General features: G+C 47.5%; 1 protein-coding gene and 1 pseudogene across 1 annotated transcript; one reads left to right on the top strand and one right to left on the bottom strand.

The window, feature by feature from the left end:
• The first annotated feature begins 763 nt into the window (after positions 1–763).
• Positions 764–2,977, top strand: LOC107969027 (C-Jun-amino-terminal kinase-interacting protein 1-like). The gene is given in 2 exon segments (XM_054671334.2): positions 764–1,228; positions 1,231–2,977. Coding segments are annotated over 2 exon segments (1,425 nt in total). The 5' UTR covers positions 764–798; the 3' UTR covers positions 2,226–2,977.
• A 13,107-nt stretch (positions 2,978–16,084) lies between these two features.
• LOC100611605 (dead end protein homolog 1-like) lies at positions 16,085–17,285 on the bottom strand (annotated as a pseudogene).
• Positions 17,286–19,106: the final 1,821 nt, after the last annotated feature.

Below are 19,106 nucleotides of genomic sequence, written 5' to 3'. Positions count from 1 at the left end.
TCTTCAGCTCCTCTCACCTCCTGGGAGGTTGGGGGGTGGGGAAGAAAAGTCCCAACCCTCTAATCCTGCTTTGGTCTTTTGCTGCCAGCCCCCATCCTGAAGCTACCAGTCAATTTGTTTGCATACAAGAAGATATCACTTTGGAGATTCTAAGTGTATACGAGGAAATGAGGTCAAAGACCAAATATATATATTTCACTATATCACACTTCAAACTTTTGTTTACTGTTTCCCTTCTCCTACTCTATTATAAACCTTTGAGGGTGGGGACTGTGAGTTATTTATCTTTATATTCCCAGTGTCAAGAGTGTTTAGCTATAATGGGAATGAATCTCAAAGTTTCTTGAATAAATGACAAGAAGAATCATAGTTGCATGAACTAAATTCATTATTCTCAGTCCTTGAGGTAAATGAATATATTGATATCATGTCTGCTTACTCTTTTTTTGCGAGAGAGAGAAAGAGGAGGGAGGGAGGGAAGGAAGGAAAAAAGGAAGGAAGGCGAAAAGAGAGAAAGACAGAAAAGAGAGAGAAAAAGAGAGAGAAAGAAGGAAGGGGAGGGAAGGAAGGAAAAGAAGGAGGGAAGAAGGGAAAGGGAGGGAGAGGAAGAAAAGAAAGAAGAAGGAAGGAAAGAAAGAAAGAAGAAAAGGAGGGAGGAAGGAGGGAGGGAGGGAAGGATGGAAGAAAGGGAAGGAAGGAGGGAGGAAGGGACATGAAGAGAATAAAGAAAGAAAGAAGAAAAGAAAAGACAAAAGAAAAGAAAAGGGAGGGCTCTGCGGGAGCCGGTTGCAGGCCGAGATGCTGCAGATGGACCTGATCGACGCGACGGGGGACACTCCCGGGGCCGAGGACGACGAGGAGGACGAGGAGGAGCGCGCGGCCCGGCGGCCGGGAGCGGGGCCGCCCAAGGCCGAGTCCGGCCAGGAGCCGGCGTCCCGCGGCCAGGGCCAGAGCCAAGGCCAGAGCCAGGGCCCGGGCAGCGGGGACACGTACCGGCCCAAGCGGCCCACCACGCTCAACCTCTTTCCGCAGGTGCAGTTGTCTCAGGACACACTGAATAATAATTCTCTGGGCAAAAAGTACAGTTGGCAGGATCGGGTGTCTCGATCATCCTCACCCCTGAAGACAGGGGAGCAGACACCACCGCATGAACACATTTGCCTGAGCGATGAGCTGCCCCCCCAGAGCAGCCCCGCCCCCACCACAGATCGAGGGACCTCCACCAACAGCCCACGCTGCTGGTAGATGAGCACGCGCAGCTGGAGCTGGTGAGCCTGCGGCCGTGCTTCGGAGACTACAGTGACGAGAGTGACTCGGCCATCGTCTACGACAACTGTGCCTCCGTCTCCTCGCCCTATGAGTCAGCCATCGGAGAGGAATATGAGGAGGCCTCCCGGCCCCAGCCTCCTGCCTGCCTCTCCAAGGACTCCACGCCTGACGAACCCGACGTCCATTTCTCCAAGAAGTTCCTGAACATCTTCATGAGTGGCCGCTCCCGCTCCTCCAGTGCCGAGTCCTTCGGGCTGTTCTCCTGCATCATCAACGGGGAGGAGCAGGAGCAGACCCACCGGACCATATTCAGGTTTGTGCCTCGACACGAAGACGAACTTGAGCTGGAAGTGGATGACCCTCTGCTAGTGGAGCTCCAGGCTGAAGACTACTGGTACGAGGCCTACAACATGCGCACTGGTGCCCGGGGCATCTTTACTGCCTATTACGCCATCGAGGTCACCAAGGAGCCCGAGCACATGGCAGTCCTGGCTAAAAACAGTGACTGGGTGGACCAGTTCCGGGGGAAGTTCCTGGGCTCAGTCCAGGTTCCCTATCACAAGGGCAATGTCGTCCTCTCTGCCGCTATGCAAAAGATTGCCACCACCCGCCGGCTAACCGTGCACTTTAACCCGCCCTCCAGCTGTGTCCTGGAGATCAGCGTGCGGGGTGTGAAGATAGGTGTCAAGGCCGATGACTCCCAGGAGGCCAAGGGGAATAAATGTAGCCACTTTTTCCAGTTAAAAAACATCTCTTTCCGCGGATATCATCCAAAGAACAACAAGTACTTTGGGTTCATCACCAAGCACCTCGCCGACCACCGGTTTGCCTGCCACGTCTTTGTGTCTGAAGACTCCACCAAAGCCCTGGCAGAGTCCGTGGGGAGAGCATTCCAGCAGTTTCACAAGCAGTTTGTGGAGTACACCTGCCCCACAGAAGATATCTACCTGGAGTAGCCGCGCAGCCCCGCCCTCTGCGTCCCCCGGCCCTCAGGCCAGTGCCAGGACAGCTGGCTGCTGACAGGATGTGGCACTGCTTGAGGAGGGGCACCTGCCACCGCCAGGGGATGAGGAAGTGGGGGCCGCTGGCTCAGGGTAGGGGAGGGTGGGGCAATGGGGAGAGGTAAATGCAGTTTATTGTAATATATGGGATTAGATTCATCTATGGAGGGCAGAGTGGGCTGCCTGGGGATTGGGAGGGACAGGGCTTGGGGAGCAGGTCTCTGGCAGAGAAGGATGTCCGTTCCAGGAGCACACGGCCCTGCCCCATCCTGGGCCATACCTCCCCTGCCAGGGCTCGCGTGCTCTGGCTCCTGCCTTGATGAAGCCCATGTCCTGCCTTGATGAAGCCTGTGCCACCTGCAAGTGCCCGCCCTGCCCCTGTCCCAACACCCACCGAAGAGCCCTGAGCTCAGGCTGAGCCCAGCCACCTCCCAAGGACTTTCCAGTGAGGAAATGGCAACACGTGGAAGTGAAGTCCCTGTTCTCAGCTCTGTCATCTGTGGGGCCTCTGGGTGGCTCCTGCCACCGACCTCACTGGCATGCTAGCCTGTGGCAGGCCTAGGACCTCAGCGGGGAGGAGGAGCTGCCGCAAGCCCTATCCCAGCAGGAGAGGGAGGCTTCCTGACTGACACAGGCTAGCCCCATCTTGGTCCTGTCACCCTGGCCCCAACTATTAAAGTGCCATTTCCTGTCAAAAAAAAAAAAAAGAAAAGAAAAGAAAAGAAAAGGGAGGGGGGGAGGGAGGCAGGAAGGAAGGAAGAGAGGGAGGGAGGGAAGGGAGGAAAAAAGGGAAAGAAGGAGGCAGGGAGGGAAATAGAAAGAAAGAAGGAAAGAGAAAGAAAGAAAGAGAAATAAAATAAAAATTAAAAAACCATAAGGTTAAAGCAAACCCTTTTTCTTCATACAGATTAAAACACATGACTTCAAATTACAGCTTTGCTTCTTAATAGCTTGGTGATGTAGGACAAGTTATGTAACCTCTCTGTGCCTCAGTTTCCTCATTTATAAAATAGGGCAATAATAATATCTAGCCCATAAGGCATTGTGAGGATTAAATGTGAAATGCTGATCACAAATACCTAGCAGCCCAATAGATACTCACTGTAATAATTATTATTTTTATAATTTCTGCAAAAGTATGGTGATGATTCTTGGGTTAACCTAAAGGCAGATTTTCTTTTATTTCTTCCTGTTTCTTTTCTTTTCCTTGTTCACTTTAAAGAATTAAAAAGAAAATCGATTCCAGCATTTTGGAATAAAAATTTGCATCAAAAAGAATTTATTCATTTTATTGACATACAAATAAAATGTCATTTGTTTATTCAATAAACGTTTATTAAATGTCTAGTAAATTTCAGACGTAATGCCAGGCACAGGGATGACAATGACAATAAGATGTGGTCTCTGCCCTCAGGGAGCTGATAGTCCAGGAGACTGATAAGTAGACAGGTGATTACATGCAATGTAACAAAGGCTATGATGTCATACAAGAAGACAAGTGGGAGTATGTGATGGGAGTATGGTTTTGACCAGTTCCTGCTCTTAGATTTATCCCTTTTTCTTTGGCTATAAAGCAAAAGAATTGGTCCTATTTTTTTCTTAACTTTGCAAATTAAATCATAAATTTTAATAACTTTATAAAGATAAAAGGCAAGTGGTCAGATTCAGTGGCTCACACCTATAATCCCAACACTTTGGGAGGCCGAGGCAGGTGGATAACCTGAGGTCAGGAGTTCGAGACCAGCCTGGCCAACATCGCGAAACCCTGTCTCTACTAAAAATACAAAAATTAGCTAGGTGTGGTGGCAGGCACCTGTAATCCCAGCTACTCAGGAGGCTGAGGCAGGAGAATCGCTTGAACCTGGGAGGCGGAGTTTGCAGTGAGACGAAATGGAGCCATTGCTCTCCAGCCTGGGCTACAGAGCAAGACTCTGTCTCAAAACAAAACAAAACAAGAAGATGAGCAACTTGAATTATGGAGGACACTAGAAATAGTGTTTCCTACAGAATCAGGGCTTCCTACCAACATAGTCACTTCTAGGGTTTTTGACCTGAAAAGTTCTGTGGCATCTTTTTTCTTTGCTATCCACTTTTTTTTCCCTATTTTTTTCCCCTCTTTCTCTCCTCTACTTTATCTCCTAGAGATCTAGGTAGTTCCCAAAGGAATAATGCTTTACGGAGTCTAATGTTGATTTATTAGGTAAAAACAGAAAATGATTTTTTTTTTACCCACAAGTTCCATACCAAAAAATGAATGTAAACTTCTTATGCAGTTTCACACATTGAAAATGCAGGTTATTTTAATTCCACTGCATTTTTCAGAATTCTCAATCACAATCCTCTGACAACTGTTGAAGATCCGTATCTCTTTAAATTACTGGCATTAAAATATCTGTAAGTACTATAGTACTCTTGGGAGTCATGAGATGATTTATACTCTTTTTAAATTTTTCATCAAAGATTAAGTATTTTGCATTTAGGCTAAAATGTCATAATTTAAATTTTAACTGAGTTATTGAAAAACATTATTGGCAAAGGAAAGGATGTGTAATGGTCAAGATAGCCAGCAGGGGAAAGAGAACAGTGTTGAAGAACCCATATAGATTTGGAACATGTAGACACATGGAGGAATATTACTTAACCAAGAAAGCAAAGGGGAAAAGGTGTTCATTATTCTAAAAAGGAAGAAAAGAGTAAATAATCAAGATGGGTGAATGCAATATGAAAATGAGAAGTAAGATAATGGTAAAAAAAAAAAACCGTATAAGACCTACTCTTAAATATCATTAATTTGATGATGCAAATCAACTTTAATTTCTTTAATAAGAGCTCTCTGGAATTTTGTGGCAAATAAACTGTTGAACTGGCTTGTTTTATAGGGAAGCCAAAATTGAAGTAATCACATGTCCTTGAATTATCTTTTTAAGTACAGAATTTTTTATTGGGGTTCATATCATGACTGTTTCGGCTTTCTTCTTCAGAGATGTGGGAACAACGCAAGTCCCACTTACAACACTTAAGAACATTCTCATGATGACCGTTGAACTGGAAAAACTGTAAGTTATTTTTTTCTTAGACTTATTTTCACCTTGTTGCATTTTTAGGTTTGTTTTATTATTTTCTTAAGTCAGGTTTATTGAGGTATAATTTTCATATACTAACATTCACCCTTTTTAAGTGCACAATTTGATGAGTTTTGACAAATGTATAGTTACATAACCACCACCACATTCCCAATATAAAGCATTTCTGTCGCCTCAAAAAGGTCCCTCGTGTCCCTTTGTAGTCAATCACCTCCTCCCACCGTCACCCCCTGTTAGCTACTAATCTGATTTCCTATAGTTTTGCCTTTTCCAGAATATCTTATAAATGAAATCATATAGCATGTAGCCTCTTGTATTTGACTTCTTTCACTTAGCATAATTTTTTCTGTTTTGAGATGGAGTCTCACTGTTGCCCAGGCTGCAGTGCAGCAGCATGACCTAGACTCACTGCAACCTCCACCTCCCAGGTTCAAGTGATTCTCCTGCCTCAGCCTCCTGAGTAGCTGGGATTACAGGCACATGCCACCACGCCTGGCTAATTTTTGTATTTTTAGTAGAGACGAGGTTTCACCATGTTGGCCAGGCTGGTTTCGAAGTCCTGACCTCAAGTGATCCGCCTGCCTTGGCTTCCCAAAGTGCTAGGATTACAGGTGTGAGCCACCTCACCTGGCCTCACTTATCATATTATTTTTTGAAATTATGCTGCCATCCATGTTGCTGCACCCATCACTACAGCTGGCCCTCCATATCTGCAGGTTCCTCATCCATGGATTCAACTAAACATGGATGGAGAATACTTGAAAAAAATGAAATATATAAAATGACTGTAAGACAATAAAAACAGTAGAAAATTTAAAATACAGTATAATTATTTACATACCATTTACACTGTATTAGGTATTTAAAGCATACCTGAGGCTATATACAAACATTATGTCATTTCATAGAAAAGACTTCAGCATCTGTGGACTTTGGTGTCGGCAGGGGGTCCTGGAGCCAATCCCCTGCAGACGCCGAGGGACAACTGTTCACTCCTTTTTATTGCTCAGTAGTATTCCAGTTGTGTGGAAACCCCATCTCTACTAAAAATACACAAATTAGCCAGGTGTGGTGGCACACGCCTGTAATCTCAGCTACTCAGGAGGCTGAGGCACGAGAAGTGCTTGAAGCTGGGAGGTGGAGGTTGCAGAGTCTCCTTTACACTTGCTGTCCTCCCTCCACTGCCGCCTGACACACTCCTCCCCAGCAGTGGCCTCTTCATAGGCAAATTTGAGGAGCACCTTTCAGTTCTTGTCCTGCTTGACTTGGCCCTGATGTTTGAAATTCTTGATGAATCTTTCTTCCGGAAACGCACTCTTTCTATGCTTCCAGGAAATCTTTTTCTTGGTTCTCCAGACAACTTCTTAGACTCCTTGACCAACTCCTTCTTGTTGCCAACAATGGAAACAAACCAGCCCTACCTAAGCAAAGCACATTAAAACTCACTAGAAAGATACAGGGGAGGGGGCGCCCACTAAACCTCTAAAGAGACAGGAGGTGGGGAGCTGTAGGACCAGGTTTGGGAACCTGCAAGAATCAAGACCAGAGCCCCTGAAATAGCAAGAAGCTGGAAGCACAGGAACTGTCAGAGCCGGATGGCTGTCACTGCAGTCAGCGCCTCTGATTGTTTGTTTTTGAGATGGAGTCTCGCTCTGTTGCCCAGGCTGGAGTGCAGTGGCATGATCTCGGCTCACCGCAACCTCCACCTCCCGGGTTCAAGCAATTCTCCTGCCTCAGCCTCCCGAGTAACTGGGACTACAGGAGCCTGCCACCATGCCCGACTAGTTCTTTATATTTTTAATAGAGATGGGGTTTCAACATGTTCGTCTCAAACTCCTGACCCCAGGCGATCCACTTGCCTCGGCCTCCCAAAGTGCTGGGATTACAGGCGTGAGCCACCATGCCTGGCCAGTTTTTGTATATTTAGTAGAGACTGGTTTTGCCATGTTGGCCAGGTTGGTCTCAAACTCCTGACCTCAAGTGATCCATCCACCTCCGCCTCCCAAAGTGCTGGGATTACAGGCATGAACCACTGTGCCCAGCCACCTCTGATAGTTTTCATCGTCCTCGGGCCACTGGCTTCCAAATCACGGTTCCAGACAAAAGCTTACAAGTAGTCCAGCTTTGGCCAGGCTCAGTGTGATGGTTAATACTGAGTGTCAACTTGATTGGATTGAAGGATACAAAGTATTGATCTTGGGTGTGTCCGTGAGGGTGTTCCCAAAGGAGATTAACCTTTGAGTCAGCGGGCTGAGAAAGGCAGACCCACCCTTCATCTGGGTGGGCACAAGCTAATCAGCTGCCAGCAAGGCTAGAATATAAGCAGGCAGAAAAATGTGAGAGACTGGCTTAGCCTCCCAGCCAACATCTTTCTCCCGTGCTGGATGCTTCCTACCCTCCAACATCGGACTCCAAGTTCTTCAGTTTTGGAACTCAGACTGGCTCTCCTTGCTCCTCAGCCTGCAGACGGCCTATTGTGGGACCTTGTGATCCTGTGAGTTAATACTTAATAAGCTCCTGTATGTATTCCATTAATTCTGTCCCTCTAGAGAACCCTGACTAATACGCTCGGTGACACACCTGTAATCCCAGTACTTTGGGAGGCTCAGGCAGGAGGATGGCTTGAGCCCGAGTCTTCTTCTTCTCCTTCTCCTTGTCCTTCTCTTCCCTTCCCCTTTCTCCTCTTCCTCTTCCTCCTCTTCCTCTCCTTCCTCTTCCTCTTCTTCCTCTTGTTTGTTTGAGAAAGGTTCTCCCTCTGTTGCCAAGGCTGGATTGTAGTGGCACAATTGTGACTCACTGCTTCTCAGCCTCCTGAGAGCCCAGGAGTTTGAGGCTGCAGTGAGCTATGATCACACTCCCACACTCCTGCCTGGGTGACAGAGCAAGACCCTGTCTCAAAAAACAAACAAAAAACTCTGGTATGATAGAGGTGAATTGTCTGTTTTATCCTGATAATTCTGCTTACTTTAGTCCCGTGGTTCTCAACTGGGCCAATTTTGCTCCCCAAGTGACATTTGGCAATATCTGGGCAGAGGTCAAGGACGCTGCTTAACATCTTTTTTTTTTTTTTTTTTTTTTTTGAGACACAGTTTTGCTCTTGTTGCCCAGGCTAGAGTGAAATGGCACGCTCTCGCCTCACTGCAACCTCTGTCTGCCGGGTTCAAGCGATTCTCCTGCCTCAGCCTCCCGAGTAGCTGGGATTATGGGCATGCACCATCACGCCTGGCTAATTTTGTATTTTTAGTAGAGATGGGGTTTCTCCATGTTGGTCAGGCTGGTCTCAAACTCCCAACCTTAGGTGATCAGCCCGCCTCAGCCTCCCAAAGTGCTGGGATTACAGGTGTGAGCCACCTCACCCGGCCTGCTTAATGTCTTAAAACACACAGGACAGTTCCCCCATAAAAAAATGATGACCAGCCGAAAATATCAACAGTATCAAGGTGAAGAAATTGCCATAAAGGCTTGGTAAACAGGGATGGTATGACGACACTATTGATAGGCCACATTAAAATACTTAGGGCCATATCCATTATCCCTGTTTTTATGATTTCTTCTTTGTCCCCATGCAGTTTCAGGGGCAAAATAAGGGAGTAAGTCAAAGGTGGTTCCAAATAGACATCTGGGAATCTTAGGGTGTAATATGGCCCTCATGGAGGCCCTTGCTGAGCTTAGGGCCTGATTCTGGAATCCTAGCATTGCCAAGAGAGGCAGGCTGGCAGGTGAGAAGACAAATAATGGGAGAGCCCACATATGTTGGAATTCATTTGATGGTATCTAAGCTGGGGTGATTGTCCCCACTAGCATTACATGACTATGGATCCAGTTATTTGGAGAAATCCATTTCCTCCACAGGGAATATATACTACATTAGAACCAAAGATGGAATCCTTAGTAAATGGAATCATTTGGCAAAATTCAGTTGTCTGAAATTTTTGCATAAAATTCTCTTTTTTATTTTCATTGAGCCAAATAAATAAAGTATCAGGTATTTACTAGGGTCACCATTCTTTGATTCATTGATTTTTTTTTTCAGACAGGATCTTGCTCTGTCACCCACGTTGGAGTGCAGTGGCATAATCTCAGTTCACCGCAATCTCCACTTCCTGGGCTTAAGTGATTCTCCCGCCTCAGCCTCCCAAGTAGCTGGAAATACAGGCGTGTGCCACCATGCCCGGCTAATTTTTGTATTTTTTGTAGAGATGGGTTTTCATCATGTTTCCCAGGCTGGGTTTTTTTTTTTTTCAAATGTCTTAGGGTTTTCGCTTTATTATTTCCTTGATATCCACAGCAGAAGTTCAGAGGTATAACTTCAACATTAACAGGTGAAAAGTTCTACAATGACTTGTTGCACTCCATCACATTAGAATAATTGAACTATAATTTCCATACAACACAAGAAAACTACAGTATTTAGTGACAACTGAAAGATACCTGATAAATAAATATATCAACTTACTACTCATGAAAAGAATGGAGCTGGTTATTTCAGCTATAAAAGGGCAAAGCAAAAAGACCATTTTCTAGCCATTTGAAAGTTACTCAAAAAATTGATACAATGGAATGGAAAGGAAAACAAAAAAGATTGTAAGCAACTTTAACAATGTTCTTGCATTCTACTGATACACAAACCTCTAGGGTTTCAGTTGACACAATCAAGTTCAACTTGTACTGACAGAAAATATTAAAAACCTTCCTATTGAGTTTTTAATATCAAACAGGGAGGTTAGTAAATTGTTTTCTGATTCTTCTACAAAAAAAAAAAGTCTAGAAGAGGGACAGGGAATGTAGTGTGCACCACTTATTATTATTCTAAGTAATAATTTTTACTTACGAGGTCAACACGAGTGCAAAGGGCTTAGTGATGCATCTTATTCTTTACTTTTGGACAGTAACACCCTCAGATGGTATTTTTATTGGTTTGTTTTATATCCCCCTTTTCCATTTGCCCTTCTGTTTTGAAGTGCTTTTTCTTAAAACTTAAGTTCTTTGCCTCCATTTTCTTATAAACCCAATTTCCTCTTTAGTGCAACTCTACCATTTGAAAGGAACCTTTCTATTGTAATTTACAAGCTGTGAATAACCGCTATGTAATTCTTTCCAAGGATTAATAAACTGAGAGATGATTTGAACCAACAGAGGTAGGGGAAGATTAGAAGGGGGATGCAAGTGGCCACAGATCTTAGAGGCGGCCAGCAGAGGGCGCTGCTCCAAGGTGAAGGTCGCACCCTGAGAGGCCATCCTTTTTTGTAGGACCAGACTGGGGTGTAAGGACAGTGCCTCATCCTCACAACGACAGACCCGTGTTCTGGGTGTGGATTTGCCTCCCTTGCCTGCGGGACTTCTGCTAGCACTGCCGTTCCTAGACTTAGACCATGCTAGAATGAGTCCAGGAACCGAGGAGAGGAGATGGGAGTGGCTCTTCTCACTGTGGCCCCTAATAATTCACATGAAGAATTTTTGCTTTCCTTGCCAGGGACCCGGGACTCAGTGGGTCCAGAGGTCCTAGTGCCAAAGGAAGAAATGTGTAGATCAGGAAATACTATTATGGTTTTATTCAACTGGAAGCCGAGGCTAGCCATTTATTGTATTTATTTATTTATCTATCTATTTATTTATTTATTTATTTTGAGACAGAATCTCACTCTTGTTTCCCAGGCTCCCAGGCTCAAGAGATCCTCCTACCTTAGCCTCCTGAGTAGCTGGTACTACAGTCGCATGCCACCTTGCCCAGCTAATTTTTTTTTCTTTTTTTTTTTTTGAGACGCAGTCTCATTTTGTTGCCCAGGCTAGAGTGCAGTGGTGCGGTCTTGGCTCACTGCAACCTCCACCTCCTGGGTTGAAGCGATTCTCCTGTCTCAGCCTCCCGAGTAACTGGGATTACAGGCATGTGCCACCGCGCCTGGCAATTTTTTTTTTTAGTAGAGGCGGGGTTTCACCATGTTGGCCAGGCTGGTCTCAACTCCTGACCTTGTGATCCGCCTGCCTCAGCCTCCCAAAGCGCTGGGATTGCAGACATAAGCCACCGCGCCTGTTTTTTTTGTTTTGTTTTGTTTTGTTTTCTGACAGAATCTCTGTCACCCAGGCTGGAGTGCAGTGGTGCGATCTCAGCTCACTGCAACCTCTGCCTCCTGGGTTCAAGCGATTCTCCTGCCTTAGCCTCCCAAGTAGCTGGGATTATAGGCGCACGCCACTATGCCCAGCTAATTTTTGTATTTTTAGTAGAGGTGGGGTTTCACCATGTTGGCCAGGCTGGTCTCAAACTCCTGACTTCAGGTGATCCACCCACCTCGGCCTCCCAAAGTGCTGGGATTATAGGTGTGAGCCATCAAGCCCAGCCCTGCCCAGCTAATTTTTACACTATGGGCAAGTATGCTGCCCAAGAGTGCTCTGGAACTCCTGGGCTCAAGTGATCTTCCTTCCTCGGCCTCCCAATGTGCTTGGATTACAAGCATGAGCCACCTTGCCCAGCCGAAGCTGGCCATTTAAAGTTCCTCATGCTGCTGAATCAATAAGGATGGAAGGCAGCTACTATTAAGGGCTAAGTGTTTGTATCCTCCCCAAATTCTTTTTTTTTTTTTTTTGAGATGGAGTTTTGCTCTTGTTGCCCAGGCTAGAGTGCAGTGGCGCGATCTCTGCTCACTGCAACCTCCACCTCCCAGGTTCAAGTGATTCTCCTGCCTCAGCCTCCTGAGTTAGCTGGGATTACAGGCATACGCCACCACACCCGGCTAATTTTGTATTTTTAGTAGAGATGGGGTTTCTCCATGTTGGTCAGGCTGGTCTCAAACTCCCGACCTCAGGTGATCTGCTGACCTCAGCCTCCCAAAGTGCTGGGATTACAGGCATGAGCCACCGTGCCCGGCCCCCAAATTGTTTTTTTTGTTGTTTGTTTGTTTGTTTGTTTGTTTGAGACGGAGTCTCGCTCTGTCACCCAGGCTGGAGTGCAGTGGCATGATCTTGGCTCACTGCAAGCTCTGCTTCCCGGGTTCACGCCATTCTCCTGCCTCAGCCTCCCAAGTAGCTGGGACTACAGGCGCCCTCCACCACGCCTGGCTAATTTTTTGTATTTTTAGTGGACACGGGGTTTCACTGTGTTAGCCACGATGGTCTCGATCTCCTGACCTCGTGATCTGCCCGCCTCAGCCTCCCAAAGTGCTGGGATTACAGGCGTGAGCCACCGCGCCCGGCCTTGGCCCCCAAATTCTTATGTTGAAGCCCTCACCTCCATGTGATGGTATTAGAAGGTGGGGCCTTTGGGACGTAATTAGGCTTACAGTGCCCCACGATGGGATGAGTGTCTTAAAAGAAAAGACCAGGTGGTCTGCCTAGTGACTCACCCCTGAAATCTCAGCACTTTGGGAGGCCAAGGTGGGTGGATCACTTGAGATCAGGTGTTTGAGACCAGCCTGGGCAATATGGTGAAAAGCCATCTCTACTAAAAATACAAAAATTAGCTGGGCGTGGTGGCGCAAGTCTGTAATCCCAGCTACTTGGGAGGCTGAGGTGGGAGAATCGCTTGAACCCAGGAGGTGGAGGTTGCAGTGAGCCCAGATCATGTCATTGCACTCCAGCCTCCAGCCTGGACAGAGAAAGCATCTGAGAGTCTCTGTCTCAAAACAAAAAGAAAAAAAAAAAAAGAAGAGACCAGAGAGCCTTTCTTCTCTTTGTCCACCAAGTGAAGATATGGCAAGAAGGCAGCCATCTGCAAGCCAGGAAAAGAGCCCTTGCCAGCACCCAATCGTGCTATCACCCTGATATGGGACTTCCCAGCCTCCAGAACTGTGAGAAATCAATGTCTGTTGTTTAAGCCACCCAGTATGTAATAGCAGCCTGAGCTAACTAAAACCATCACCAAACTAGCCTCTTTACCTATGATTAGCAAGAGGAAAATGGCTCTGTTACTTAGTAGAGGAAGGAGGCTATGTCTGAAAGCCAAAAATTCACTGGGGACACATCTTAGCAGGCTCTTGACCCTAAGACCTAGTTAATGGAAAAGTAGAGCAACCCAATAAAAACAAGACCACCAAGAAGTCAGGTCTTATGGAATAAAGTATTGAGTGTCCCTATGAGGCACAGAACCCTTCGAAAGGGGATTGGAAGAAGTGGTGGAAGAAGGCGGCTATGATTATCAACTTAGACTTCATGGCCATTTGTAGAAGGAAGCTTCTACCAGCTATGTTTTATGTTAATTGGCTCTTTTCTCTTCTTTTTTCTTTCAACCTTATATTAAGAGCACTGGCAGAAGCTAGCGGTTTTGGTATCCTGTAATTATTAGTTGTATAACCTTGGCCAAGTAACTCAACCTTTCTGTGCCTCAGTTACTCATCTGTAAAACAGGGTAATAAGTCTCAACCTCATACTTATGTTGTTATAAAGATTTAACACTAGGCTGGGCATGGTGGCTCACACCTGTAATCCCAGCACTTTGGGAGGCCGAGGAGGGTGGATCACCTGAGGTCAGGAGTTCAAGACCAGACTGGCCAACATGGCAAAACCCTGTCTCTACTAAAAATACAAAAAATTAGCTGGGTGTGGTGGCACGTGATTGTGCCAAGTGGGTGCCAAGTGGGTGGCGCAAGTCTGTAATCCCAGCTACTCGGGAGGCTGAGGCAGGAGAATTGCTTGAACTAAACCTGGGAGGCGGAGGTTGCAGTGAGCCGAGATCATGCCACTGCACTCTAGCCCAGGCAACAGAGTTAGACTCTGTCTCAAAAAAAAAAAAAAAAAAAAAAAAAAAAACACTTTGAACAAAAAAGAAAAAAATAATAAAATTTAAAAAAGATTTAACAATTGGGCCAGGCATGGTGGCTCATGCCTCTAATACCAGCACTTTGGGAGCCTGAAGAGGGAGGATTACTTGAACCCAGGAGTTCCAGACCAGCCTGGACAACAAAGCAAGACTTTGTTTCTACTTAAAAAAAAAAAAAAAAAACACCAAAGTCAGGTGTGGTGGTACACACCTGTGATCCCAGCTACTTGGGAGGCTGAGATGGGAGGATCCCTTGAGCCTTGGAGGTTGAGGCTGCAATGAGCCATGATCATACCACTGCACTCCAGCCTAGGCGACAGAGTGAGGCCCATGTCGAAAAAAATTATCCCCAACATTTAGCAGCTTAAAACAAAAAACATTTATTATATCACACTTTCTGTGGGTCAGGAATCTGGGAGGGACTTAGCTGGGTGGTTCTGCTCAGTTCTCTTGGGATGTTTCAGTCAAGCAGTGGCCTGGGGCTGCACTCTTATCTGAAGACTCAATTGGGAGAAAATATGCATTCAAGGTCACTCACTGGTTGTTGGCAGGCTGTAGTTCCTCACTGAATATTGGTTGAAGACTTCATTGGCTTACTACCTGGACTTCTCCATAGACTGCCTGAATGTCCTCCCCACGTAGCTAGAGTGAATGAACTAAAAGAGAGAGAGAACACACACAGCCCAGGTAAGAGTTCAGTCTTTCTAAGTCATTATATAAAAAGATTCTTTTTTTTTTTTTTGAGATGGAGTCTCGCTCTGTCGCCAGGCTGGAGTGCAGCGGCACGATCCCAGCTCACTGCAACCTCTGCCTCCCGGGTTCAAGTGATTCTCCTGCCTCAGCCTCCCAAGTAGCTGGGATTACAGGCGTGTGCCACTATGCCCAGCTAATTTCTGTACTTTTAATAGAGACGGGGTTTCACCATGTTGGCCAGGATGGTCTTGATCTCTTGACCTTGTGATCTGCCCGCCTTGGCCTCCCAAAGTGCTGGGATTACAGGCGTGAGCCACCGCGCCTGGCCGAAAAAGATTCTTGCACACACGTTTATAGTAGCACTATTCACAATTGTAAAAATGTGGAACCAGCCCAAATGCCCATCAATCAATGAGTGGCTAAAGAAACTGTGGTATAGATACACAGTGGAATACTACTCAGTCATAAAAAGGAATGAATTAATGGCATTTGCAGCAACCTGGACGGGATTGGAGACTATTATTCTTGGTTTTTTTTTTTTTTTTTTTTGAGATAGAGTCTCACTCAGTCACCCAGGCTGGAGTGCAGTTGCGCAATCTTGGCTCACTGCAAGCTCTGCCTCCTGGGTTCACACCATTCTCCTGCCTCAGCCTCCCAAGTAGCTGAGACTACAGGCGCCTGCCACCATGCCCGGCTAATTTTTTTTTTTTTTTTTTTTTTTTTGTATTTTTAGTAGAGACCGGGTTTCACCATGTTAGCCAGGATGGTCTCGATCTCCTGACTTCGTGATCCACCCGCCTCAGCCTCCCAAAGTGCTGGGATTACAGGCGTGAGCCACCGCACCCGGCCTTTTTTTTTTTTTTTTTTTTTTTTTTTACTAACCAGGGGTTTAATATAAATACAACCAGCATAGAAAGACCCAAAACTATACAGAAACCAAAACCAGAATGCCATGTGGTGGAGGCAAAGGGCAGAATTTCTGACCCCTTTGGCTCAGCTGCCCTTCCCCACAAATAAAAACCAACAAACAGGACAAATCAGGACAATAAAGAAGATTCATGCTAAGCTGTGGCAGAGGGGGGAAGGTATGATCGGGTGGGGGTGGGACAAGGAATGGCCATGGAAGATAACTGGGTCAGGTTGGACCCTGGGCTGGGAGGGGGAGGGCAAGGCCCATCACCACAACTTAAGCCAAACCTAAGCTGCCCCCAGGTGCCATAGGTCCCTGTCCCAGCAGGGAGGCTGATGGGCCTGGGCCCATGCCCCTCCCCACCTTTGGGGGTCAGATAGTGGCCACCCAGGTCTGCTGGGCTGGGGCCTGACACAGGCTCTGCATGCGCATTCGCGCTGCCTGTGGAGCGAGAATGGAGTCACTGTTTAACCGTGCTACCTGCCTCAGCCCCAGCAGACCACAGGAGGTTGGCCCCAGATTCACTGAGTGCCTGCAGCAGCCGTACAGACACAGCATCCTTGGCCACCTCATGCCCATCCCGGCCATCTAGGATCAGCACAACCCAGATGAGGCCGCTGAAGGGCACCGGATGCCCAGGAATCACCACCTGGTACCAGAAGCGGTGCCAGCCAGCAGGTCCTATGCCCAAACACTTGGTGAGGAACACAGGGCTGCCCAGCTTCATTCGTTGGCACAGCAACTGCAGGGTAGCCCGAGCCCCTTGGGACCCTAACTTGTCCCTTGCCAAGGCCAACTGGCTGCCCTCTGGCTGTGGGGACCGCAAGGAGGGACCCACAAGCTGCTGGCGAAGTTGCTGCTTCAGTTCTGGCTTGAGCCACTCCACAGCCACCTGCTCTCCACAGAGGTGTGACTGCCCTTCCTCCAGGGCCTTTTTGGCCATGGCAGCGGTCCAGTGCGAGCTGAATTTGAGCAGAGCGATCTGCCCGGGCGCCGGTCCGGGGCTGGGCAGCAGCCGCGCCTCCTGCAGGCCGGGACCCAGCGGCTGCAGCGCGGGCTGCAGCGCGAGCAGCAGCGCGGTGCGGGTCAGATTCGGCGGCAGGCAGTCAACGCTCAGCTCACACTTCCCGGTGCTGCGGCACACGAGCAGCGGGCAGGACGGCCGCAGCGGGTGGTTGTGCAGCGGGCGATGGCGGCCTGCGCGCCGCGCCGCGAGCTGCAGCGGGCATATGCGAAGCCGCGGTTCAGGCCGCTGAAGGTCATCATCAGGCGGAACTCGTAGAGGCGGCCCACGCGCCGGAACAGCGGCATAAGCTGGTGCTCGTACACTTCCTGAGGCAGCCGCCCGATGAACACCTCTGACCCAGCCGGCGGCGGCGGGCTGCCCACCCAGCCTGGGGGTGGCCCGCCATACTTCCTCTGCCCGTTCACCTGCACCAGGCGATGCCTGTCTCCCTGACCCACGCCTCCAGCGCCGCCTTGTTCTCTGGCTTCACCCTCTCACACCACAGCTCACAATCCCGCTTGGACTGCATGGCTCTCTATTCTCTTTTTTTTTTTTTTTTTTTTTTTTGAGACGTAGTTTCACTCTTGTTCTCCAGGCTGGAGTGCAATGGCGGGATCTCGGCTCACCGCAACCTCCGCCTCCCGGGTTCAAGCGATTCTCCTGCCTCAGCCTCCCAAGTAGCTGGGATTACAGGCACGCGCCACCATGCCTGGCTAATTTTGTATTTTTAGTAGAGACGGGGTTTCTCCCTGTTGGTCAGGCTGGTCGCAAACTCCCGACCTCAGGTGATCCACCCACCTCGGCCTCGCATAGTGCTGGGATTACAGGCATGAGCCACCGTGCCCCGTCTATGGAGTAACTCAGGAATGGAAAACCAAACATCGTACGTTCTCACTCATAAATGGGAGCTAAGCTAGGAGGATGCAAAGGCATAAGAATGACACAGTGGACTTTGGGGAATCAGGGGGAAAGGATGGGAAGGGGGTGAGGGATAAAAGACTATTAATTGGGTGCAGTCTATATTGCTTGGGTGATGGGTGCACAAAAATTTCACAAATCACCACTAAAGAACTTACTCATGTAACCAAACACCAGCTGTTCCCCAATATCCTATGGAAATAAAAATGTTTTTTTAAAAAAAGAGTTTGGTCTTTCTGTAACCTAATCTTGGAAGTGTATATTACTTCTTCCATAGGCTATCAGTCTCCCAGACCAACCCTGCTACAGGGTAGGGGAGACTACATGGGATGTGAATACCAGAAAGTGGGGGCCATTGGGGACTGGCTATTTGGAGGATGGTTACTACAAACTATATTTGTAATTTTTTTTTTCTTGAGATGGAGTCTTGCTCTGTTGCCCAGGCTGGAGTGCAATGGCACGATCTCAGCTCGCTGCAACATCCACCCCCTGCGTTCAAGTGATTCTCCTGCCTCAGCCTCCCGAGTAGCTGGGATTACAGGCACGCACCACCACACCCAGCTAATTTTTTGTATTTTTAGTAGAGACGGGGTTTCTCCATGTTGGTCAGGCTGGTCTCAAACTCCTGACCTCAGGTGATCTGCCCGCCTCGGCCTCCCAGAGTGCTGGGATTACAGGCCCGAGCCATGGTGCCTGGCTATATTTGTAATATTTTAACCACTAAAAAAAAAAAAAAAAGAAGAAGAAGAAGAAGAAAAAGAAACAAGTATGGGAAAATATTAAGATCTGATAAAACTGGGTTATACTTATGCAGGTATTCATTACATTATTCTCCATAACTTTTTAAATGTTTAATAAAAGTAAAAATATTTTCCCCTTAAAAATGTGCAGAGCATACCTCAAATAATGTTGACAAAGAATCCTAAAGACAATTATTGTTATTATTATTTTTTGAGACAGGTTCTTGCTCTGTTGCCCAGGCTGGAGTGCAGTGGTGCCACCTGAGCTCACTGTAAACTCCGTCTCCCGAGTTTAAGCAATTCTCCTGTCTCAGCCTCCTGAGCAGCTGGGACTACAGGCGAGCACCATCATGCCTGGTTAATTTTTATATTTTCAGTAGAGACGGGGTTTCATCATATTGCACAGGCTGGTCTTGAACTCCTGGCCTCAAGTGATCCACCCACCTTGGCCTCCCAAAGTGCTAGCATTACAGGCATGAGCCACTGCGCCGGGCCTCTCAAACTCCTGACCTCAGGTGATCCACCTGCCTTGGCCTCCCAAAGTCCTGGCATTACAGGCGTGAGCCACTGCGCCCAGCCGATCTTCCTTCCTTTCTCCCTTCCCCTCCTCTTCTTCTTCTTCTTTTTTAATTAATAGAGATGGGATTTTGCCATGTTGCTTAGGCTGGTTTCAAACTCCTGGGCTCAAGCTATCTGCTCGCTTCAGCTTCCCAAAGTCCTGGGATTAAGGGCGTGAG

The sequence above is a fragment of the Pan troglodytes genome, chromosome 19 (assembly GCF_028858775.2).
Source record: "Pan troglodytes isolate AG18354 chromosome 19, NHGRI_mPanTro3-v2.0_pri, whole genome shotgun sequence".
NCBI lineage: Eukaryota > Metazoa > Chordata > Mammalia > Primates > Hominidae > Pan > Pan troglodytes.
The sequence above is the reverse complement of the archived record's forward strand: the minus strand, read 5'-3'. Positions and strand labels throughout refer to the sequence as shown.